General features: G+C 35.7%; 2 protein-coding genes and 1 pseudogene across 2 annotated transcripts; 2 read left to right on the top strand and 1 right to left on the bottom strand.

The window, feature by feature from the left end:
* Positions 1-172: 172 nt before the first annotated feature.
* Positions 173-2,349, bottom strand: AIMP1 (aaRS-interacting multifunctional protein 1). Its single transcript, XM_074099465.1, has 3 exons — positions 2,009-2,349; positions 732-1,220; positions 173-485 (listed from the first exon to the last, which is right to left on the bottom strand). Exons 1-3 carry the CDS (start codon positions 2,111-2,113, stop codon positions 198-200), a joined length of 882 nt encoding a protein of 293 aa, XP_073955566.1. The 5' UTR covers positions 2,114-2,349; the 3' UTR covers positions 173-197.
* A 4,650-nt stretch (positions 2,350-6,999) lies between these two features.
* Positions 7,000-18,909, top strand: Scm (Polycomb protein Scm). Its single transcript, XM_074098869.1, has 5 exons — positions 7,000-8,253; positions 8,667-8,961; positions 9,797-10,009; positions 16,224-16,442; positions 18,030-18,909. The coding sequence occupies exons 1-5, from the start codon at positions 7,202-7,204 to the stop codon at positions 18,162-18,164; spliced, it is 1,914 nt and encodes a 637-aa protein (XP_073954970.1). The 5' UTR covers positions 7,000-7,201; the 3' UTR covers positions 18,165-18,909.
* A 6,138-nt stretch (positions 18,910-25,047) lies between these two features.
* Positions 25,048-26,118, top strand: part of LOC141436579 (uncharacterized) — a 20,755-nt pseudogene continuing 19,684 nt past the window's right edge.

The raw sequence follows: 26,118 nt of genomic DNA, 5'->3' as shown, positions 1-26,118 counted from the left end.
TACGAAATCCTTAGAAAAATATTACTTAATTTTTTCGTAATGGCTATGGAACCCTATTTTGGGCGAGTCCGACACGCTCTTGGGCGGTTTTTTTTTCTTACTGACATTACATTAATATCCAAAAAATAATTATGTAAAGATAAAGAAATATACAGAAAAATAAAACTAACAATGTCTGTTGATAATTTATTCAAACCTTATTTCACATTGACATCTTTTAAAGTTGGAGCAACTATGGGTCCTTTTCCTGGGACAGTTAGTGGGGTACCTTTGTAACAAGCTATTTTATCAGAATTTGTTTTCAAGTCGGGAGCACAAGTTTCAAATATCTTCTTCTTTGGGTTCAATACTGCTTCAGGCTCTCTTGGGTAGCCTTCACATGAGACCATGTCTCCCGGCTGGGCTCCACTGGGAGGGATAAGGACTTCCACCTTGTCAGGTGACGAGGCACACATTACCATTGCTTCTGATGTAACACCTCGCATCTGAAACAGTGATACACATGTAGCTAAATGTGGTTGGTATAGTGTCATGGTAATAATATCGTAAGAGAGGAGCAGCATAGCTATTTATAAAATAAATATTAGTAAAATAGGTTTTACCAACAAACTTTGTAAAAAAAATAATATACTAAATAAAGTGTTGTCAAGCATGTTAAGTGGTGTTTGTTAAACTACAAATTTGATGAAACATGCATGTTGGTGAAATAATAGTGAATCCAATTTACCTACCTTAACCGGTTTTAAATTACACAGAACCATGACAATTCTATCTTGCATTTCATTGATCGGTATATGGTTAACTAGACCAGAAACTACAGTGCGAGGGCTGTCTTCTCCACAGTCAATTTTTTCTACATAAAGAGAATCAGCATCAGGGTGCTTATTGATTTCAACAATTTTGCCAATTCTAAAGTCCAATTTGCCAACAGTTACCACACCATCATTTGTCTGAGGTTTAGGTTTAGTCTTGGCAGAATTATCTTTTTCTTTTTTCTCTTTTTTAGCAGCAGGTGCCTCATTTTCATTTTTAAGTGGAGTCTTCTCGGCCTCAAGAGCTGCAGCTGTCCTGTTAGGTATGGGGTATTGTTTCTTACCATTTAATGTTTCAAGTCTTATTAGTTCTGCTTTAGCTTTGTCTACTTTTGCCACCAGTATCGCATTTTCATCAGTAAGCTGCTTAATTTTCTCCTCAACTTTGATTTTTCTTACATCCTCAAGCTATAACACAAACACATTTCATTACTATTTTATTGCAAACTTGAATATCACTGAATTAATACTGGATTTAAATAAATCTATGAAATTAAAATAAGTGGGTCACAGTATAGCAAAAGGGGCCCGATTTTAGGACAAAATTTCGAGTTGCGAGTTCAGACCTTACCTACGTTTTTTGTTGATAGTAATTTCCGTGTCAGGCTCGACGAAGCCCCCACGAACGCGGGGGCTTCTATTCTGGGTAGTTATGCCCTTCGGGCAGGATGAAACACTAACCTAACCTAAACCGTGTTTTCTAAGTGTCTGGCTCCTTAGTAATCCTATGGCCGAACTCGCAACTTCAGATCGCTCTAGTTCCTAAACGGTCAAGTTTATAAAATAAAATCTATCAATAAAAGATGCTTATTTTCGTGTTTTCTTTAAAGTTAAATAAAAACTAGCAAAAATGCAAAAAAAATCTAAGTCCTAAAACCGGGCCCCTTTTGCTATACCCCAACCAATAGCGACCTTTTTTTTATAAATTCAATCTGTACCAATATAATAAAAACTAAACTTTGTTGGTTTGTTTGTATGTAAAGGGTAATCTCTGAAATTACTGAACCAATACACATATAAATGCGCAGTCATACAGCTATACTATTTCAGATCAAACATAGGCAACTTTTTTTTTCGGGAAAGCAAAAAGTTCCTGCGGAACGCAGACGGGATTACGGGCAACAGCTGCTAGAACATACTTAGTTAAAACTAAGTACCTGATACCTACTTGGGGTACTAGGAAAATGGTTAAGTACCTTGGATTTCAGTTCGGTAAGCCGTTTTTCCGCCGTTTCAGCATTGCTTATAATTTTTGAAATAATGTTTTGCGACATTTTTCTTCTAATAAATAAGATTAGCATTAATGTGTGTTTATGCCAGCCAAAGAGTATATAATCACTGCGTGAACCTAACCTAACCTCGAATATATGACAGTTGGCAAAGCCAGTTTGAGAAATTGGAATTGGAAATAATCGTATTTTAGTCAAAAAATCGGTCTGTTTATATTGCAACTTAAACAGCTTAGGTCCAAACTACAAAATTGAAAAATACATTTAAATTGATTTAGTTTGAAAATTAAGGGTAGTAGTAGTGATTATATACTCTTTGGTATTTATAGACAAACTTTTTTATTTCTTGCGTATTTCAAATGGCAACAAAATATCAGATAATCAATGATTGCAACACATGTAAATTAATATGGGGTTGCTATATGTGAGTGTATCCCAATATTTAGGGTTTTATTTCAATCTATGAAAGCTTTGACGCAGTTGTACTTTTTTAAATTTAGATAAAATTCTACAGCAAAGAGTAGAAGCCTGGTGAAAAAGTCAAGTAATTTCTAGTATCTCTCTCGTCAGTCCTCGCATCCTTTATCAAAAACAAATTTACACTAAGCATAACTTCTTGATATAAAGCACAAATTGTTCATTGAATAAAGAATATATCATAATACAGTAACAAACAAAAAACAATAATACACAAAATACAATAATACAACAAATAACAACAACAACACAATAATACAATATATTTATATTACAATTATTCCTTTTTCTTAATTTATATTTAAGGTGCTTTGGGGTAATTCCACGTGGATTTTTGATGAGTTGACATGACGTTTGTAATTTCGTTAATTACTCCGAGTTGGTACATTATATTTAAAGTCTTACAGCCTTATTCATAAAAAAACCTTAATTGAGGTTTGATCGGTCTGTTACTTAGCAGACTGATTAAGCTTAATAGACGGTTGTCAAGAAGTATGATTCATAAACACTTGCTAGCAGTCTGCTAGTTGTTGAGCTGCTGATAGACGGATTAGACGCGTTATGTTGGCCACCTTGACAAATCAAAGACAAAAAATGGCTTAATCGATAATAAAAAAAAAAAATTGACAGCAGTGACAGCAAATTAGCAGGAAAAAAAATAAAAAGCGAGAAGTTTGTTTTCCCGCCATTTCCGATTCGCATGTTTATGTTGTGCAAAAAGCCATAATTATGTTAATCATCCTAATTTTTTTCATATTTATTGTTAATTTATTGTTGCTAATTTAGAGGATTTTTAAATACAAATTCCTGAAAATAATTTTTCCAGTTTTTTTTTTAATCTGCGTAGCCCTGCCTTCACTATAAATATCTTCGGTATGGTTTTTTGCTCTTGTCAAAGTCAGCTGTTCAAACTTGTGGCGGCCATTTTGTGACTTAGCCGGGAGATAAAGGAGGGTCTACGGTCCTCTAACTTTAGCAGAGCCTTGATCGACTGATTAGCGCTAACAGACGTTTATGAATCATGTTTTTTAGCATCGGGCCTTCAAGGAGCCTTCAAGGAGGCTCTAACTTTTTATGAATAAGGCTGTTAGGATATTTCTGTCGTTTCCACTAATCGATCTTAAATACTATATAAAAAAGTTTCTAAAATATGATCGATTTATGGAAATATTGGTATTCAAAAACTAGTTACTTATTTTTTTTGCACAGGGGCTATTTCAGAATATAGCGGGGTTATTCTGCATGTTATTGAAAAGTGGACTTTATTATAATTTGGCTCAAGGTTTATATTTCTTTTTAGGCTGAAATTACCCCATTCATTTGAATTTTTTATTTCGTTAGTAATATCCATAATTACAGATTTTTTCAATCTCTGTATTCCGAAATAACCCCACAAACGCAATGTGGTTCTCAAAATTTGCCGCAAAGGAATATTCAATCTACATACATTATAGAACAAAGCTGGATTAGTTACATCATACACATCATAGCTTGCGCTCTTGTTTGTTTGTCACCTAACTATACCTATGCTGACGAAATAAATACTTAAATGAATTTGAATTTAATTTACTCGCATCCCTAAAGATGTAAATCGAATTTACAACACGGATTTCAAGTTAAATGCAACCTACTTTCAGAGCTTAAGTGTTGAAAAGGATATTTATGTATCATTGGTCCAATCCGTATTGATATACTGCACACCTATCTGGGGTGGGGCGGCAAAAACCAAATATCTACAGGTAGAACGTGCACAACGAGGCCTAATTAAAGTCATGTACGATTCCCCACAGAAAGTTTATACAGCTTATCAAAACTCCTTACCGTTAGGCAGCTTTATGTTAATAACACAATTTTAAAAGTACATAAGACCTTGCCATACGACACTTATATAGAAAGTAGGAGGAAAAATAACTAAAAGTCACTAAAACGAAAACCAAATTTGCTAGCAGCTAGCAGGCAATTAGTTAAGTACTATTATTATAAAATACCTTTGTTTATAATATCTAGACATAAGTATCACGCGTTTAAAATTGTTGGAGGAGCGGAGCGTCCCAACCCAACACAGGCTTTTTAGACTAATGGGACGCCCCAGGTACTGTAAATCTACTTACTTATAAATATGAAATAAAGATATTTTGACTTTTTTGATACGATTACACTTACAATGCAAATGGCATACTTCAGTGCAGATTTTCCAACCGGACTCTGAATTTAGTTTGGATTTGTTAGTCACGCTCGCGCCCATGCAAGAGGTCAGACCAGACTAACTCATCTTGACAGGGTATCGCCGTCGACGGAGACTTCTGGGAGAACATAATAGTACAACACAGTTGTATTGTGTCTCTATTTGTTGTTTTTTTTTCACGCTTTTATGTAAAATAAAGATATATAAGTATATACATTTTCCGTTGAAAATTAGGTCAGTTACGTGGAAGTGGCGTGCTCATTTTTTTGTTAGGTTTGGTTAGGTATTAAACTAAAAAACTTCAGCTGCCAGATTTGGTCTATTCAAGGTTTTTATACAATTTACTTATCTATCAGTGTAATAAGAACTAAGAATAATGTATTTCAATACAGAAACGTAAATGTTTAGATAGTTTACTGGGGGAATTTCAATATTTAAGACACCAATTGACGTTGTTTTGTTTACATTTAGTTAAATGCTTATCGAAACCAAGTAAAGAACCCAGTCTATTTTGTTTGAGAGATATCTGGGTATGAATATCTTCTTAGTTCCATTCTGCATAGTTGTTTTTTTGTCAATAAGAGCAACCCTTGAAACAATCACATTTTATAGGTAAAGTTATGACTCATATCAGCTTCATGCTTGTACAATGCGAAAACATCAATGAAGTCAAAAGCTTGTTTTCCTGCAACAATAATTTTTGTTCAGAATTATTTATACTTGCCGTTATTCCATCCAGTAGGATTAAGGTAAATCAATCTGAGCCTGTCACAAAACAAAATGTTTATAACTACTCTATTTGTCTGTTTTTCACTTTTATAAACGTCTAAGAATACGGTATTTGACTACTTTGTATATGTTTTATAAATTAAAACTACACAATTCCTGTTATCGAATAGAAAAACAATTTTTAAGCTACCTTTACAAATAACAAAGTTATAAAGGTTTGAAATTCAAGATTAGACAGAGAAAGACATACTGGCATGTGACGTCACACGCTGGTACCGCCATACTTGCTGCATAGAGAAAAGCGTTTGAGAAAGAGAGGTATATAGATTTTTCAAAAAATCACTATAAATCCAATTTTCAACCGATTTAAATTTTCTCTTCGCTCAACACTTTCTGTTTATCTATATTTTCATAATAATATTAAGATATGGCAAAATCAGGAGTTGTCAAATACCGTATTGGTGAATATTATAATGTATTTTTTTCTATCCTCAATTTAATAATAGTCCTGAGGCCGTATTACCGAACGATTTTGACGCTCGCGATCGCGATCATATGACAGATTTCGCATACAAAAACTATCATTTGATTGCGACCGCGAGCGCCAGAAACGTTAGGCAATACGGCCTCTGGTAAGAAGTTTACAAAATTGAAGTGGCCGAAGCGGTGAAATATTGCAGACTTTAGCTCACTCGTAAAATTAAAAAAAAATAGATACATTTAACTGGTTGCATTGCATTGTCATCAGATTTACATGCACATATTTACCAAATTTCGAACCAAAATTTACTACCATTGAAAGTGTAGGTAAGATATCAACTTGCAAGCTTTGTTCACATACCTAGTTACAATTGAAGTGTTTAGAAGATAGGTTGATTAATAAAATTAAAGTGGTCTTCATACGGTTTATTTTTTGGATTTTCTGACATAATTCGGCCAGTTTTTTTTTTGTTTCGTTTTAGGCCAACCAATAACACAAGTCGACATTAAGGTAACGCTATTTAAAATATCATGTAATTTAAAACAAAAGTTTCAACAAATCCTATCCATACTAATACTATAAATGCGAAAGTGTGTATGTTTGTGTGTTTGTGTGTATGTTACGTGATTTTTGGCATAGCGATAGTTTATAGGCCAGAGTGACATAGGCTACTTTTTAACCCGGGAAAATGCACAGTTCCCGAGGGAACAGCGCGCCAAAACCGAATTCCATGCGGGCGAAGCCGCGGGCAAAAGCTAGTTAATATTATAAGTAAATAAGAAACTTTGTTTGTTGTTTGTTACCTTCTCACGTCTAAAACAGATAGTTTGATTTCCGAGGACATAGGATAGTTTTTAATTCCGGGAAATTGTTTAGCGTCATGTATGTCTTGTTCTATGTCTATTTTTATGACGTTAAATAAATGTATTTTCTTTCTTTTCTTTCTTTAAAATTGCATAGCTCCGTGGGATAGCGATAAACTAATTCTACGCGGACGGAGTCTTGGTTAACTGCTGTCTTATTTGCTTATTTTTATTTCCTACAGAAACTTTCTGTTTTGTTGCATATTTCTGATAACTTTACCTGGCAACATTCAATAAAAAAATTAACATGGCCGTTGTAGAACGGCGTCATAAATAGTAGCTGTCTGTTTATTTGTGCAAAAATAAGTGGGTTTTCTAATTACTACTGTGTTGATATACTGCAAACGTTGCTATCATGTGAATAGTAATATTTAGTACAAAGGTGCGATTCTGCGATAATGTATTGAGAATCAAAACACGTAACGATGTCAAACAATACTGTTGGCTCGTCAGGGCCAGCTCCCGGCAAAATACGTGGACCCGGGAGACCACCTAAACGCACTTGTACCTGGTGCGCCGAAAGCAAGACGCCTCTCAAGTATGTGCTGCCGACTGAAAACGGCAAAAAGGAGTTCTGTTCAGAAACGTGTCTTTCAGAATTCAGGCAAGCGTATAGCAAAGGTGCCTGTCTACATTGCGATAATGTTATTCGTGGTAATGCGCCTCCAAACAGCAAGAACTTTTGTTCTACTTATTGCCTAAATAAATATCAAAAGAAAAACGAAAAAAGAACCACTTCTCCTCATTCAGGCAATGGAGCTAATGGTTCAGAGAATCATTCCAATAACAATACGACGGGAGCGTTCTACGATATTTATCAGACTTTTGACTGGACAGAGTATATGAAAGAGACTAGTAGCACGGCAGCTCCACAGGAGTGCTTCAAGCAAGCACCTGTGCCACCTGTGAATGATTTTAAAATAAATATGAAATTAGAGGCTCTAGATCCTCGCAACTTAACATCGACGTGTATCGCAAGCGTGGTGGGTGTGCTCGGGCCGCGCTTGAGGCTGCGTCTGGATGGCAGTGACAATAAAAATGATTTCTGGCGGCTAGTTGACGCTGGTGACATCCACCCTATAGGACACTGTGAAAAAAACGATGGAATGTTACAACCTCCTCTAGGTTTTCGCATGAATGCAAGTAGTTGGCCAATGTTTTTGCTCAAAACACTTAATGGGGCTGAAATGGCTCCACCCAAAGTGTTCCAACCAGAGCCACCAACTCCCAAGACTAATCTGTTTGTTGTTGGCCAGAAATTAGAAGCTGTGGACAAAAAGAATCCACAACTTATTTGCTGTGCAACTGTTGGTGTGGTGAGGAATGACCAGATTCATGTAACATTTGATGGGTGGAGAGGCGCTTTTGATTATTGGTGCAGATTTGATTCAAGAGACATTTTCCCGGTGGGCTGGTGTGCTAGGGCTGGTCACCCTTTGCAGCCTCCAGGGCAGAAGAGTGCTTCTGCTCCTTCCAGGTACTAAATAATACCATACTCAATAAACTAAAACAAAACTGAATAATTTCTTTACAACTTCATTTTGTCTTTCATTTAGGTACTATGCTTTCTTGCTTGATTTTTAGGGTTCCGGAGCCAAAATGGCAAAAACGGAACCCTTATAGTTTCGCCATGTCTGTCTGTCTGTCTGTCTGTCTGTATGTATGTCTCTCTGTCTGTCTGTTCGTCCGTCCGTCCGTCCGTCTGTCCGTGGTTTTGCTCAGGGACTATCAATGCTAGAAAGCTGTAATTTTGCATGGATATATATGTAAATCCTCAGAAAAATATTACTTAATTTTTTCGTAATGGCTACAGAACCCTACTTTGGGCGTGTCCGACACGCTCTTGGCCGGTTTTTTTAAATTCTAATTATTACCATGGTTTTTTTTCAGATTCAAGTTGCGTCCCAGTGGTATACCCAATCCAGCCTTACCTGAAGGTGGATCCACAGGTGCTGGTAACTCAACCAGTGCAACACCAACTCCGGCAGTAACTGTGAGGCTGCTTATTCGCCCTGGCTGCTCTGGAGGCAGCAGCTCCTTGCCCACCTTGATCTCAGGCTCTGGCCCTTCAGGAGCAGCCGAAGCGCTTGCTAAGGACTTACTTAAAGTTCATCCAGACCCACAGAGGTTGACCCGAGCTATATTGACTGCATCTAGTAGTTATTCAAATATAAGCAATGTACAGGTAATTTATATTGATGTAATAACTATTTTGATACATATTTTATTTCATCCTAGAATTTCTATCCAGTTAGGGAAACAATAATGTACAACTCGGAATGTACGCGCAATAAAGTACGACGTGATAATTCGAAGCATTATTGCTTCCGATTATCATGCCATACAATATCATGTTCGCGCATTATCAAGGCGTACAAAATATTGCGCGCGCTGTAATGTATATAGTGATAATGTACGACGTGATAGTCTGAATCCAATAGATTCAAATAAATAAATAATATGAATAAATAAATATTACGGGACAATTCACACCAATCCCAAAGTAAGCTTAGCAAAGCTTGTGTTATGGGTACTAAGCAAAGGATAAATATAATTATTTAGATAGATACATGCTTAAAAACATATTAAACAGCGAAGACCTGATAACAATCATTCATATTTTTCATACAAATATCTGCCCGAACACGGGAATCAAACCCGGGACCTCAAGCTTCGTACTCAGGTTCTCTAACCACTAGGCCATCTGGTCGTCAAATGACCATAGATTTGTGTTAGGTTGTGTTAGGTTCCATTGTGACCACAATGCGCGAGCCGAGCGAGCGTAGCCAGCGTGTCGCGGCAGCGGCCGGCGAAGCGCCAGGACCAAATTAAGTTATTTTGTACTAAATTTATTAATATTCGGTGTACCCAAAAAACAATGTCCATAACATAAGCACGGATTATCAGGCCGTGCATTATTTGAGTGTGAGTTAGCAAGCTGTACATTAACTACACCCTCCAGTTAGAAACTTTGAATGTTATTAACAATATTGTAATATTTGTAATAATATCCTTTACAGGTTTCATCAGGAAACAAGAGTTATACTGTTAAAGTACCTTCTGAACTAACAAACGAGGAGTTAAAAAATTGGCTCAAGGCTGTTTGTGAGGGTCTAAATTGCTGCGTGGGAATGATAGAGATAGATATAGGAGAGACTGCGGGTCGGCCATGTGTTCTGTGTGGAGAGTCTACTTCTGATGTCTCTGCTGCTGTCAAAAGGCCTACTACTGCTGTAAGTTATGTTTATTCTAAGTTTTTTTTACTTTATTCTGTACTAGCGACCCGCCCCTGCTTCGCACGGGCAAAATAAAAAAATCGGCCAAGTGCGAGTCGGACTCACGCACGAAGGGTTCCGTACCTATACAACATTAGACATTAGCAAAAAACGGCAAAAAAAACCACGTTTGCTGTATGGGAGCCCCCCCTTAAATATTTATTTTATTTTAATTTATTTATTTATTTTTAAAGTGAAAGAATATACAAATAAATATTCTGTGAATTTTTCGAGCAACTTATTGCCGTTATTAATATCGAGCAAAAAACGGCAAAAAAAACACGTTTGTTATATGGGAGCCCCCTTTAAATATTTATTTTATTCTGTAGAAATACATTATCTGTGAACATTTCAATTGTCTAGCTATCACGGTTCATGATATACAGCCTAGTGACAAACAGACAGACAGACAGTGGAGTCTTAGTAATAGGGTCCCGTCATTTTTACCCCTTGGGCACAGAATTCTAAAAAGGTCTCTAATCAGGGGCACTTCACACACATTTTTCAGCTCAATTTCCCAAAAACTACACCGTGTGAAGTTGAGGCGCGTCAACGTAGAGTAAAATGTCTTTTTTGGTTAGATTGATATTTTTAAATTCGTAATAGCTTTTGATTGGAATGTCCGATTTGAATAATTCAACAGGTATTGAAATCGTCTTCAATTCAATTCAAATTTAGGAAAAGTGGCTCCATGAATTTTTTGATGATTCTGCCAGTGTCGAGGTTGACAGAGATACGGTATGACATTATTTATTTGGATAAGGATTAATACAAAGGTATGGATAACATGGGTCTGATTTTAGTCGCCATTTCTGTCAACTTTTAAAATGTAAAAAAGTAGTTATAATGCCATAACTACAATAGTTGGACATATGATATCGCGAAGTTTTTTGTAGATATAATCAATAGCTTCCACAGTGTGTAACATGGCAAACCTCCGCGGTGCGCAACTGGCCGCTTACAGAAGAACAAAATTCTAAATTCTAAATTATTGATACTCTTTTGTTTTTTCCCCGTGATTGGCTCTACTATTTGGCAAGGCGTAAGCCGAAATTTGATTTCTTTGATGGAAATAAAATAATAATTTTACTCGGTGATAGCTAAATATCTCACTGATCTAATTGTGAAATAAGGGCTGCCTCTAACGCAGCCCTTCCTTTTTCCTGCTGATCTACTTTCATCTCCACTTCCCTCCGCTCCGCTGGCTCGGAGCAGATCGCCGGCGCGACTGGACGCCCCGAGGCTACCTTAACACCCTACCCTGTTTGTTTCCCTACCAGTCCTACAAGTCTCAGGCCAGTGTTTTTTTATATTACATTGTGTCTTAAGGGCGGTAAACAAGGAATTACGAACGAGAGTCTAATAGAAGCCCGAAGTCGAAGACTAATACCGCCGTAATTCTAGTACCGCCCGTGCGACATACAATGTTTTTCATCACATTTGCGAGTAAAATTGTATATTTGTAAAAGAAAAACTGATATTTTTTCAATAATTGCCGATACCGCTGACTGCGCTCTTGGCGCGAATGGAAGGCAAGCCCCAAGCCTTGGGGTGACTTCATGGCTCCGCGCCCCCATTCCCCCACAGCATGTGCATGTGCCCGACGTGCGCGCGCCGCGCTCCTGCACGCCATGCAGTAACAAACTCATTTACCGTCCTTGGGCTTCATGACATGAAAATTAGTACGGGCAACGACTCATTTACCGACCACGGGTTTCATGACAAGCACATTAAGGTCGAGGGTTTTATTTGGGGGGTTGCAACCAAGGTAGTCTGCATGTTTCAACACTGTTTACGAGAAAGAGTGATGAAAAATTTATTTACAAGAGCAGTGCTGACTGAAATAATTGTATATATTTTTCTTTTGTATTATATTTTATTTTGTAACCACACGCCTTTCATTTCTACGACCGGCTAGCCGGTTACAAGTGCATGCGATGAAATGTTTTATGGCAACTTTTTTACACTTTGAGTTACATTATTGAAGTTTTAGTACGGAACCATAATTTTTTCTGGCAATAAATATAGCCTTTGGCACTTTGGAATAATTTAGCATTCTAATAGTGAAAGAATTTTTAAAATCGGTCTAGCAGTTTTTGAGTTAATTCGTAACAAATATCTAAAAATAGAAAAATCCAAATCTTTCCCCTTTATAATATTAATATAGATAGCCAACTAGGTCCCGACATAAAAAAATAAGGCTAATTTGTTTTATGGATTTCTAAGCGAAAATAGTGTTTGACGTTTTAACCCTAAACTTGGCTTAAATCCAAGGCTTGAATTCAGTACACTTGACCCACCTTGCCAAGTTTAGGGTTAAGCTGTAAATATGAATTAAACCTTATGGTGTTAGAGGAATTCCTTGGTTGCCTTTGGTGTTACTAGGCAAAAAATAATTCCCGAAAATTTAAACGAGATAAAACAAAAATTAGGAATAGAGTTCGATTCCCAGCGCTGGTCTATTTTTCTGGTTTTTTCTGTGCATCTATGTTTCAGTTTGTATTTTCGATATGTGTTTTATGGGATGACCATAAAAGTAATAAAATTTGGAGTTGAAATAAAAAATACAAAAAAGACCAAAAACCACCCACCCATGACCCAGACTCCATGTTTTGCTCTATTTGTCGATCCTTGTTTTTTGGATTGCTCCTCTACCACTCAAAGGTTGACTGGCAGAGATCCCTGCAGGGATAAGTTCGCCTTTATACTTAACACAACTTTTATTTATGTAACCTTTTTGTTTTGTCCTTTTTGTACAATAAAGAGTATAAACAAACAAACAAACCAAACTTAAAAATTAGGAAATAGAAAGCACAAATTCCTTACTATACATATTAAAATTTGACATAATGTATTAAATCATTAATTAATACGTAGTTAGAATAATTTTGGATTAAACTGTTTAGATGTAGGTAATAAATTATTTAACCCTTTTATGAGTCAAAAATAAATTGTCTCTGGTATCATTGCTATGGTTGACATATATCGCAAACCTTCGGACTTAAATTATATTTAATAGTTATTAAGTTTCAATATTCGTCTCAATAGGTTTGTAATTTACAATTTCATACACAAGGTAGATAGGTAAGTACTTAAATTAAAAAAATCGGTCAAGGGCGAGTGCGAGCGACTCGCGCATGAAGGGTTCCGCACCTCCGTACAATGTCTTAAAAACAAATAGTTCAGTAATATTTTTTTGTAACTAAAAAAATAAATCTAATACAAGCTCTTTTTGTTGGCGGTACTTTTTGCCCCTGGTTACCAAAGTATGGTCTGTCCCAGAATTCGAGATACTAAAATGACAGTCTGAAATGTCAAACGTAAAAATAATGTGGCCAGCATAAAAGGAACAGTGCTGCTCCGTGATTTCGGTTTCGTAAATAACCGATAAAATGTTTATTTTACGATAGCAAAAATAACAAAAATGCATTCAATATTCTACTTTCCATTTTACTTTATCATACGATAAAGTGATGAAATCTAAGCACAGGTAAAAATACAGTGTTCATCACTTAGTGCCAACGTAAAAAATAATACAGAGGGGCTACTACAAAACTAGAAAAACGAAGTTCGTATGGCACCGTCCCTTTCACTCGCGTATTGAATGAGATAAGCGTCAGCGGGACGGCAACATACGAAGTTCAAGTTCCAGCGCTGCAGTTCTGGTTACAGGGCTACGGCATATGCTGAGCTGAGTCCTTTTGGCATCACACTACAGCACAATATCTCTTATTTTCCTCTCTTCTCCTATTTATGTTTTTAAAGTGTTTTTGTTGTGATGTAGTGTGTTTTTCTTGTCAATAAACGTTGTGAGTTTGTGAGTTTGTTTGTTTGAGTTTTGCATTTCGTAGTCAGGGCCAGCAGGGCTACTACGAAATTCGAAAATCGAAGTTCGTGTCGTTCCGTCCTTCTGACACTACTATTTTATTTAATACGTAAGTGAGAGGGACGTTACGGTACGAACTTTGATTTTCGAATTCCGGAGTAGGCCCTCAGATATCACACAACGTCATTGTTCATGTTTTTCGTATTCTAGTGGTATTCAACCGATTTTCCCCGACTTTACTCGTATTGTCATCGGATGTGATCAGTGCGTTTTCTCGTGTTTTTATTTAGATATTCATATCATAGAATAATTAATCAAATATTCATTATTCTCATATTATTTAGTTAATGTAAAACTTACTTAGAATGAAATTGAAACTTAAACATCAACATCTATAAAAAGTCGAAATATCTCGAAAACGGTCGCATTTTTATTAGACCTATTTTACCTTTTCTAGAATGTCCTAAGTGCCCTACATTTTAGTACATCACGGATCCGTTCATATCTTAATATTTTACGACATACATACATAGGTACCTACAAAATCTTTCGGTAATAACCGGTTGCGGCACATCACTATTTATGAGACGCAAAAAACAGGTAACACATGAAACGTCATTTTAGTATCTCGAATTCTGGGACAGACCACAGGTAGTCGTCAAGACGAATCAAATGAGACTAAAACCGATGCGGTCGTGTCGTTTTTATTGCAGAGTTCCTATGGCCAACATCTAACTTCATCATCAGATCAGCTCTACGTCAATAATATTGCATTGTCATCGGATTTATAGATGCATGCAAAATTTCAGCTCAATAGGTTGAAGATATCCACTTCAAATTTAAGTTGAAATATTAATTCCACCCGAACTAACATAACTACGAGTAGTTACATTATATTAGGTACAAGTTAATAAAAACATATCACCAAAATGTAAGCAACTAGGTGCAAGTATTTTGAATAAAGAACAATTTTAAATTCTCATCCTCTGGCTGTCGCCCTGTCGGAGGCTGAATAGCGCTTTGGACTCTTGCCATACGCCGAGGCGCCCGCGGCAGAGAAAATTAAAAGTGGCTGAACGCGCTAATTCGGCCGAATGGCGCGTACTTATTATGAATTAGTGAATTAATCTTAACCTGATTTTAAATTTTGACCTTGTAAATAGCGTTACTTAGTATGAATTATAACGGTCATTTTTAATGATAAAAACATTACATACAGCGGCTGTGTGTGTACCTAGTGTGTGTCGGAGGTTTGTGGATCATAAATTGTTATTTAGTCTTAATGCTGCACAAAAAAATAAACCACGGTCTTAGAGACAATTATTATAATTATCGAAGGTTTTAAAATAGCACTAATAAAATCGCAAATTAATAAGTAGTTAAACATTTAACAACATAGGGTCACGGGCGTTGCCCCTAGCAACTGACGGCCGTCATCTTGGCAGCGTAGCAACCAAAAACCGCTGAATATAACGTTTCTTGTATGACGACCCCCTTTAATTTGTAACTTTATTTTTTTTAGTATTTGTTGTAGCGGCCACTGTAATACATAATCTGTGAAAATTTCAAGTGCCTAGCTATTACGGCTCAAGAGATAGAGCCCTGTGACAGACGGACAGACAGACAGACAGACAGACAGACAGACAGACAGACAGACAGACAGACAGCGGAGTCTCAGTAATAGGGTTCCGTTGGCACCCTTTGGGTACGAAACCCTAAAAAAACGTCAAATGTCATTCTTCTGTCAAAAAATATTAGTCATTCGGCTACTGACTTTAATTTTGAATGAATGTGCTCGCTCTCCTATTTCAGTGTTATTTTTGTCGTTTTCGTTGATATTATTGTTATTTTCTTATTAAGTTATTGTTTTTTGTTACGTTTTTGTTTTGTTTCGCAAATAGTGATATATGCTACTTTTTTTACTCGATATTCTCACGGGATCGAGATAAAATCTCGAAATCTCATCAGTTGGTTATGGAGTCATGAAATTTGGTACTGTTGTTTATAATGCTGTGTCAGTAAAGACCACGATGTAATTCTCACGGGAATTTTGTGAAATCCTGGAATTTCAATTCAACTGCTGTATCTAACGACTTACGCGTGTGAAGCTGTAAAGCCTAGTAATAAAGAGATTTAAAACAAAAAAAATAATCTTATCTCTGATACGTCAAAATTTGACATCTGTCAGAATTTCACGGAATAAAAAAATAGGGTACAACAAGAACAGTAGGTAAGTTACTCAGCTCAAGCTTCATAACCTAGTTTTAACCATGGAGCTGTCTGACTTGGCTGCGATTTTGTATTACTAGGCCTTAGGAACTTAAAGCTTCAATTTATACCTTATAGGATGATAGCGCGGGCAGTAGCTTAAACGGCGACAGCAGCGGCGCTAAGATGGCGCGCGTGTCGCCGGAGCGGCCCGAGCCGGCGTCGTCCACGACGGGGGCGCCTCCGCCACCGGCGCCCGGCGCCCCGCCCGCCGACTGGTCCGTCGAGGATGTCATCGGGTTCATAGCTGCTGCGGATAACGCGCTCGCCGCACACGCTGATTTGTTTAGGAAACATGTGAGTACTTTAGCATTTTTTAAAAAGCTTTTATTTAACTTCATCCCATACTCTAAATGGTATACCTGCCTGACTGCTCCATTATCAGACCCTGGATACCATATTTACTCAAACTACTACATTAGACTATTCTACTCAGTGCAAACACGGCAAGGTTACGTCCTAATGCATTGGAGTTTGATTCATCCTCAGATCAGTTGATGGTACCATCATATTGTATTGTAATTATCACATCAGAACTACGCATCATTTCTATGTTTCGTGTCCAGACCACAATAGCCGGGTCTAGACTGAGCGAGCAGCCTCGCGAGGCCACCTCACAAGACAAATCGTCGGTCGGTCTCGATGCCGTTGTCGATAATAAATAAAAAAAACATTTTTTTTCACAACGCAAGATGTCGCGTTCTAAAGATTATATTGATTTTTGAAAACTTTCTTGTTTCAGTTTTATTCTTAAAAATAGTAGATTTTACAACAAGAGCATAAAACGAGTCATTTTACCCAAGACGTTCATATAGTTCACTTCGATGGGTTACATATTTGAATATCGAAAGTTAAAATATCTACGGGTAAAATGTAGATGTTCAAAATATCGAAAATTAAAATATCGACTGTATCAAAATGTCGAAAACTAAAATAACGAAAGTTTATATTGTCGAATTGTTAGATGATCTACGTCCGATATATCGAAAGTATATTTATCTATAAAAGTGACATCGAAAGATATAAATATCGAAGTACAGAGTATAGAATATCCTATGTATGAACTATCACGTGACAGGGTTGACGGAGCTCCTATTCCGCTCAGTTAAGGCGCTTCGCGCCTTGACGTAATACTAACCTGAACTAACCTATTGAACATGAATTACCAAAAATATTTGGTTCGGTTAGGTTAGAACTGTGACCTAAAAATGACGTAGATTGTGTAAAATAAATGCTATTAAGAGAAAGGACCAATAAATAAAGCAGATTTGTATGTACGATATTTTAATTTTCGACATTCAAATATGTTGACATTTACAACTTAGATATATTGGCTATCGATATTTTTACTCATTCGATATTTTAATCAATCGACATTTCAATCTTAGACATTTTGACCATAGGTATAACAACTTTCGATATTGTGATACAATCGATAATTTAATTTTCGATATTTTAAACATCGACATTTTAACCGTAGGTATTTTAACTTTCGATATTCAAATATGTAACCCTTCGATGACGAGGAAATAAAATAGCAACAGTGGAAACAATGGTTCACTTACTATGTACCTTTTATTGTTCACGCATTACTATTATAATTATAAATTTATAGTTTTATTGATCTATTTTGATTGATTTTTAGTTTTATATAAATTAAAAATTATTTTAAAAAATATAAACTTCTTTGCTTATGGGTGTGTTTAAGGGGAAGATTTTATATTATGCACTAGTGCATAAAAAGTCATTTTATGTCGCCTAGATCCAGCATAAACACGAACTTTACGAGCATGAGAAGTGAAATAAATATTAAGTAACTGATGAAATTTTATAAACACTATATTTTACTACCTAATAATAATAACTCCTTTTTAATTGTTCCAGGAAATTGACGGAAAGGCGTTGCTGCTTCTCAATTCTGATATGATGATGAAGTATATGGGTTTGAAGCTAGGCCCAGCTTTAAAGATATGTAATCTGGTATCCAAAATAAAAAATCGCCGGCATTATAGCACTTAGACTTACAATAATCCACTCTAAGAGAGTACGAAACTATAAGTTTCTTAAATTTTATTTTATTTTTAAGTACTTGCGTGCAAACGTGTGCGTAATGGCGTCGCCTAAAGTTTCAGTTTCACCTGAATCTCAGCATATTTAAGTACATTATGTTGTAACAGACATTGCTTTTTAGACATTATAACCTGTTGCTAACAACAAAATGTTCATTGTTGTTAGTGACAAAATACTATTTTATTAAAATCCGGCTTCTGCTTGTGTTGTGTATCCTAAGATTGGAATTTTACGATTAGGTTTCCTTAAATTTTTAATTTCATAATTACTATACCATACCGAACTCCTGATAAAACTAAAACTATTCACATAAATGATCTACTACCAAAATGGATAAAATTACAAAACTAACTTATGAACTTCGTATTTGTTGCCTACCTAAAAAAGTCGAAAGAATCAGTCAGTATGAAATGAAAGCGTAATGTAACTTAATAAATTTTACAATCTAAAAATTGTGTGACAAATCGAAATGCCTTTATTTGGTTAGTTTTGTGGGAAAATCCTCCTGACTGATGCTGGGTTTTTGCATAAAATATTTTTCCCAATTGATTAATTTCCCAACTGTTCCATGGACGGACGATTTTGTTTTACGAAACTTTAAACTATGCAGGATATATCGAAAATACAAACAGACATGGATGCACAGAAAAACCAGACAAGGAGACCAGCACTGGGAATCGAACCCAGGTCCTCAGCAATCCGTGCTGCGTGCTAAAACCCCTACACCACTGCTGGACAGGAATCTAGACACGAATTTTTCTTATGCATACATATCAGGTTGCTTATTTCTACTACGCTACTTAAGCAGCAGCACTAGCCAAAAATAAACAATCATAATTTGATTGCTTAGTAGCGACATCTCTTGTCTGGGTGAGCGGTTAGTTCCGAAAGAATGTGACGTCTGTCGACGTTACATAGATGTCGCTAGAGCTGCTGCTTAAGTAGCGTAGTAGAAATAAGCAACCTGAGATATGTATGCATAGGAAAAAATCGTGTCTAGATTCCTGTCCAGCAGTGGTGTAGGGGTTAAAGCACGCAACACGGATTGCTGAGGACCTGGGTTCGATTCCCAGTGCTGATCTCCTTTTCTGGTTTTTCTGTACATCCATGTGTCAGTTTGTATTTTCGATATGGTTTCACGGGATACCCGTAAATGTAACAAATTTGGAGCTGAAATAAAAAATACAAAAAGACTCCAAAAAAACAATCATATGCAGGATATATTTCAGAACTATCCCGTAGAACTATAGGATAGGTTATGTTTGTTTTATAACAATCCAGAAATACTTACAGTTAAAAAATATCGTTTGTCTAAATAAAACAGTTGGGATATGAATAATTTGAAAAAATATTTTCGGCTAAAAATTAGAGAACCGGAAATGAGGCTTTGTCACACATTAACAATTTATGTGCTACTACATATTTCAGTCAGCTTTCTGTACTAGATTGTGTATAATTTCTGCAATTTTTTCATTTCTTAATGTATTGAAATAGTCATGTACATAAAAAGAGGTAAATTGCATTTAATATAGGTAGTACTCATCTTGCATAATCAACGTATTGCATTTTTTTATACTTCCTGACTATTTAGATATTTGAAAAGTAAATGTAAATACTATTTGTTATACTATCGGCTAGTCGAGCGGTATGCTATTTGCCAGATTCATAGTACACTCAGACTTTTAAAATCAATCCAGTGTACAGAAATTATATCGTAGATTAGGGTCTTAGTGCCTTTCACCAATTGGGTGTGTTTAAAGATATCCACAAATGTCAGCAGTGATTAAAATAGAAATACGACTAAGCGCTCAAGGACATCAGTTAAATAAATGTGATGTGATGAGATTTTAATAATTCAATTCGGTTTGGGTTTATAATAATATCTGCTCACCACAAAACTAGTGCAGATGTCGTTAACACGGCTCGCGCCCACTGTGTTATTTTGTTCCTTTACTAAACGTCATTCATTCATTATACTAGTAGGGTATTGAAGACATTTTAATAGTATTTTAATTTTGAAGCTATGCTCTATGATATTTAATTGTAATTTGCCATTTTCAAGTTGTAATTAAACTTAACATTAAATCTTTAATATTTCATCATGTGATATTTTAATGTTATCTGTTATCGTGATAAATGATTAATAATATTAGAATAATGTTGATTTGATTATTAAGTGATGTATACTTTTTAAGTTTTGTCATGACATGATAACTACTAAGCGTGAAAACTATATTTAAATGCCTGTACACTCGAACTATTTAGTATTTGCAGCTCAATTTATTATTTGTTTCGTTTTATTTCGTATTAAATAAACTATTTGCGGGTGATAAAGTTATTCACTCCTTAATTCCATGTATAGAAAGCGTTCGGTCCGTGTATGAAATTTAATGGGCTATTGACAGAACATAATGTAAGGGTAAACGTGAAAAAAATCGGGCTGCAAATCTTAATTAGGAGTATGTACTTTGTTGTTGTAAATATCTGTATAGAATTGAAATGGTAATAGTAGAATGTTATATTTTGGATTCGTTTCTGTCTCGGAGAAGTCTGCTTGGTCTCAAGCCTTTTATTTGTTTTACTATATTTTAATTGAGCAATAGAGGATTTATTTATCCATTTGTGGTTTACGCGCGTTTTTTTTTGACTGAGTTATGGTCCTTATGATTTTTTAAGCTCTTATTTTACCTAAGTATTTATCAAAGCAATAATTGAATCCTATTTGGCGCGTTTATGTATTGGAGTTATCATAGTGATGTTTACCGCAACTGAATATACCCAATGACTCCCGACTTTAAATTAATAATCAGTAGGAAATGTGAAACAAATTCCAGACATAATTTTACATATTTTATTACTGTAGACTTAAAATAATTATATGTACATAAGCAAATAACTGAAAACAAAGCTGTATAAATTAAATAAAGATAAAGTGCGAATAAAACAATATAATTGTTATCACTTGGCACCTATTTTTCTCACCCACTATTTGTAAACGAAATTTAACGCACTCATTGCCACCGACGCACTGCGATGCAATGCGTTTTCGGAACTTCGCCCAGTGCCGCTATCATTATTCATACATTTTGACCGCACATGTGCGTCGGTGGTACCTGTGGAAGTCAGGTGGCAATGAATGCGTTGTATACCACTTGTATTATGATAGACAGCAAAAGGTACTATAACTATGACATCTTATTGTTTATGTTAGTTACAGCTTGTCACACACACTTAGGGGAGTGTTGCATTACCTGGGACCAAGATTTAAAAAACTGACGATACGTGCATCTTGTCAAATTGTGTTAAGGTTCACAAATTATTAGTGTGTTAGCGACTGTAGATGAACTTAGTATGTGCTTCGGTCTGTTTGAATAATACTGTACAATTGTACTTTACTAAGAAGGTACTTATATTTTTTAAGGAAACGACCATGACACCAGTCAATGCCGTAACTAATGCTCATCAATTTTATTTCTCTTCAATTGGCAAACGGAACAAAAACACTTATCAGGTCGGTGCCTGTGTATATGTTAAGGATCAAGTGATAAATCGGTCATTTTTAGGGTTCCGTACGGAACCCTATTACTGAGACTCCGCTGTCTGTCTGTCTGTCTGTCTTGAGCCGTAATAGCTAGGCACTTTAAATTTTCACAGATTATGTATTACTGAACGGTATCGGAGGGATCTGTGGTCGAAATGGGAGTGCCTCAAGGATCCATTCTTGCCCCATTCCTGTATCTTATTTATGTAAATGACCTTACTTATATGGTAAGCCAAAAGTCGGGTATAGTTATGTTTGCTGACGACACGTCTTTACTGTTCAAGGTTAGTAGAAAAGATACCGACTTCATTGAGCCCAATGAAACCCTGTCCGTGATATCCGCATGGTTTGCTGCCAATAATTTGTTACTAAATCCTAAGAAAACTAAATGTATTAAATTCTCGTTGATAAATTCATCTAGCTCGAATTCAGTTTCTAATATAAAGTTAAATGGTCAAACTATTGAATTTGTAAAATCAACAGTATTTTTAGGAATAACGCTCGATTCTAAACTACAGTGGCCGCTATAACAACAAATACTAAAAACAGACTAAAATAAATATTGAAGGGGGGCTCCCATACAGCAAACGTGTTTTTTTTTTTGTTGTTTTTTGCTCAATATTAATAACGGCAACAGGTAGACGATAGACGTTTGAAATATTCACAGAATATTTAATTGTATAAACACTAAAAATAAATAATTAAATTAAAATAGAATAAGTATTTAAGGGGGGGCTCCCACACACCAAACTTGTTTTTGCCTTTTTTTGCTAATGTCTAATGTTGTATAGATAATGGTACGGAACCCTTCGTGCGCGAGTCCGACTCGCACTTGGCCGGTTTTTCATAATGCCCGGGCATTACTTTAATTAAAATTAATGACCGATTTCAGTATCAGATGGCAATTTGATAATAACTGTTCAAATAATTAAATTGCCCGGGCATTATACATAATGTCTATCACTTATTGGGCAGAGTAATAAGAATATAGGGTAAGTTATATTAGGTATTAGAACTTATCACATAACAGTCATAATATATACGCACACTGACACATGAACGAAAGGTAACTATCATTTGAAAATATCAAATTTTGTAAGGTAAGTATAACGTTATTTACGTAGGTATAATATCCCCGTTTACCCGTGTGGTGTCTCGATTTCTTCCGTGGACGTCGTAAGAGCCGACTGAGGATATAGGTTAAGGTAGGTATAACGTAGGCGACAGGCTAGCAACCTGTCACTATTGTACCTACCGTTTTTTACCTAAAATTGTAAAACCTAAAATTGCTAAAAGTGGCTCCGAAGCGGTAACGTTTCGTGTCCTCTGCCTACCCCATTGGGGAATACGTACACGGGCGGTGGTGATGTTTGTGTGTGTGACATAATATCAATTGATATAAAAATTAAAACCTAAAATATTCAAAACACATAAGATTGAAAACATATGTTTCTAAATTGATTTAACATCAAAAACTTTGATGAAAGCAAACAAAGCAATTTTTTTTGTTCTGTTACAAAAGATTACCTAAAATCAAAGGCCTTCTAAACCTAACCTATCCCAGTCGCTTCTGCTCTGACTCGTCTTGCTCACTCGCTCAGCTTGTTCGCTGAAACCTAATGTATGTTATACCACAGAATAAGTAATAGTACAAGGTTATACTAAAAGAAATGTGTCCATATAAATAAAGTTTTGGTCGTTTGAACCTACACACTTTCCGAATGAATGAATTAGAATTCAGTTGCCCAAAAATCAGTTTTAATCAAATTGCACAACGATCATGTAGCAATACCTATTCATAATGACCGGGCAATGTAATAAATAATGAAGTTTACATAATAATTATCACTTGGCCCGGTGTATAGCTTGTCATTATTCATAATGCCCGGGCGTTATAAACAATGACCATATTAATCACTTGTCCATAACATATATATTCAGTGTTAGGTAGTGTTAATATATATTTTCCACCAAGGCTGGCACCGATCTCAAAAAATGGTTGAAATAATTTACTTTAGATTTTTTTAAAGATAAAACTTTATTTCTTCCTTTTTCAATTACAGTTTTAAAGTCTGTTTAATTTAGAAGATGGCGTAGATTAACATGTAGAAAAACTGCAATTCTGACATTATTACATACAAAAGGGCGAATTAATAACTTTTTTTGTCATTTTTGAAGTTGGTTAAGAAAGAAATGTAATGAAATAAAATTCATAGCAAATGGTCTCCTGTGGTGTCTGCCAACCCCAACTGGAAACAGAGAAGTGAGATTATGTATTAATTTAGTACGTATGTACAGAGTACGATACATTGGACTTTGACATGATAAAATTGATAAATATTTACTTAATTTCTATGCAATATTGACGGTTATGCTGTGAAAAGGCCTCGTGATGTAATAAAGGAATTTATCTACTCGGGCTATTTTGTTGTTGTAATAGATAATTATTACGTACCTACTTACACACTGCATCACTACAAAGTAGGAACAATGACCTTACTGTGTATAATAATTATAACAGCTAATTTATAACATCGCTACGTAGTTAATGTGAGAACTTTACATAATAATTAAATCACAGAATTTCTTGTCAAAAAAGTCCAGGCTGCTTCTCTAGACTTGTTGGACTAAATGACATCATACACCGGTACCACTACCATATGAGTTTACAGTGACCGTACTCGATAGCGACGGCTTAAATTATTTGTATGGAGAATTGTACAGCGCCTCTACAAATAATTTACGCCGTCGCTATCGAATACGGTCACTGTAAACTCATATGGTAGTGGTACCTACGGGTCCCTTAACACCGTCAGCGTGCCATCTTTACTCGAGTCCGCAGGTAGGTATTGCAAGAGACAATGGCAAGAGACCGGATGGTATTAGTTAGATTTCATGGAAGATGAGTTGAGTGCTTGTATGGGATGCTACTAATTCGCGCCAGTCTGACACGCTGGCTCCTTCCCATCTCCATGAAACCTGCAACAGACAAAGCGAAAGTATACAAGTTAGAGGTCTAGGCACCGAATATGAATCTGTCTCGTTTGGCGTTGAGACTCTTTCTTTTTCCGTGGGTTCCTACCTAGTGCTTTGAAGGTTTCTATGGAAATAAAAGAGGTTACTGGTAGAAATCACAGGAGACTGAAGAGCTGGCAGCCTCGGACAAAGAATAAGCTTAGCTATTCAGGCCAATGCTGCCAGCATCTTCGGAACCTTGCCTGAGGGGACTCCCTTAAATCTCCCTTAAATAAATTTATTTTTCACCTCAGCAGGTCAAACAGGCGTTTTGCTATGAGAAATAAGTGAGCAAAATCCGTGAGACAAAGTAACTTTTTTTTTTAAAAGTTGAAGATAGTGTTGGGTCCACTCACGGAATCCAAATATTTGAACTTCACTTTGATCTGTCACTTTCACTTCAACTCGAAAAGAGCGAGAGATAGGATCAAATTGTTGATTACAATTTTAAATTTAAGTTATGGTATTAAAATAGTACCTACATCGATACCTAATAAATTACATGACAACGAAATATTTCCAAAATGTAAATTTTCCCGCTCTTTTAATAAAGTATGCAACCTCGTTGCACGAAAGCAGCTTCTCTTGTTTTTTTTTTATGAAAGATTTCCGTATACTGCCTCTACAGTTGGAATAAATATTTGTCAAATTGAATGAATTTGTAACAAATCTATTTATGTTAATGTAACGGAAATCTTAAAAAAAATGTATTGTACCTACTTACTGGACACTCTACCTCTCTATTTACCGCTTTTCAACAATGTTTTCAAAGATGTAATGGCGACTGTTCGTATAATTTTTGAGTAAGGGTTTTAAATATGATTATTATATTTGTTTATTAATAATCGGATTATATTTAAAAATTGTGTTTGTTTTGTAAACAGGTAGGTAGGTTTATGTGGTTTTATTCTTATGTTACATTTAAACTATGTTCTCGCTGCTGAGGTGAAAAATTGTATGTGTCACACGAGACCAAAGTTTTTTTGCATCTCGTATGTTTGAATCCCTTGCTGCTCTCAGGATTCTAACCTAGAATCACTCGCTGATGATCGTGATTCAATTATAGAATCCTTCGCTTACTCGGGATTCAAATGAACACTCGCAACAAAAAAAACATTGTTCTCTTGTTGCTCAAATAACTATTAGTTTTTTTTTCGTAACTACTTTAAGTTGTATGTAAATAGATATAATTTAGATTGTTAGATCCTTAAATAATCCTACCTTCTGGGACGACAGGTTCGTACGCGAGTATCTATAATAATAATAATAACTTTTAAAAACTTTCGTTTAAACATACATAATAATATAAGTTACACCCTAAAACCTACTCATAAATACTTGTTCTTA

Source organism: Choristoneura fumiferana, chromosome 16 (genome assembly GCF_025370935.1).
Source record: "Choristoneura fumiferana chromosome 16, NRCan_CFum_1, whole genome shotgun sequence".
In the NCBI taxonomy this organism is placed as follows: Eukaryota; Metazoa; Arthropoda; class Insecta; order Lepidoptera; family Tortricidae; genus Choristoneura; species Choristoneura fumiferana.
This window is presented reverse-complemented; position numbering and strand designations above follow the sequence as displayed.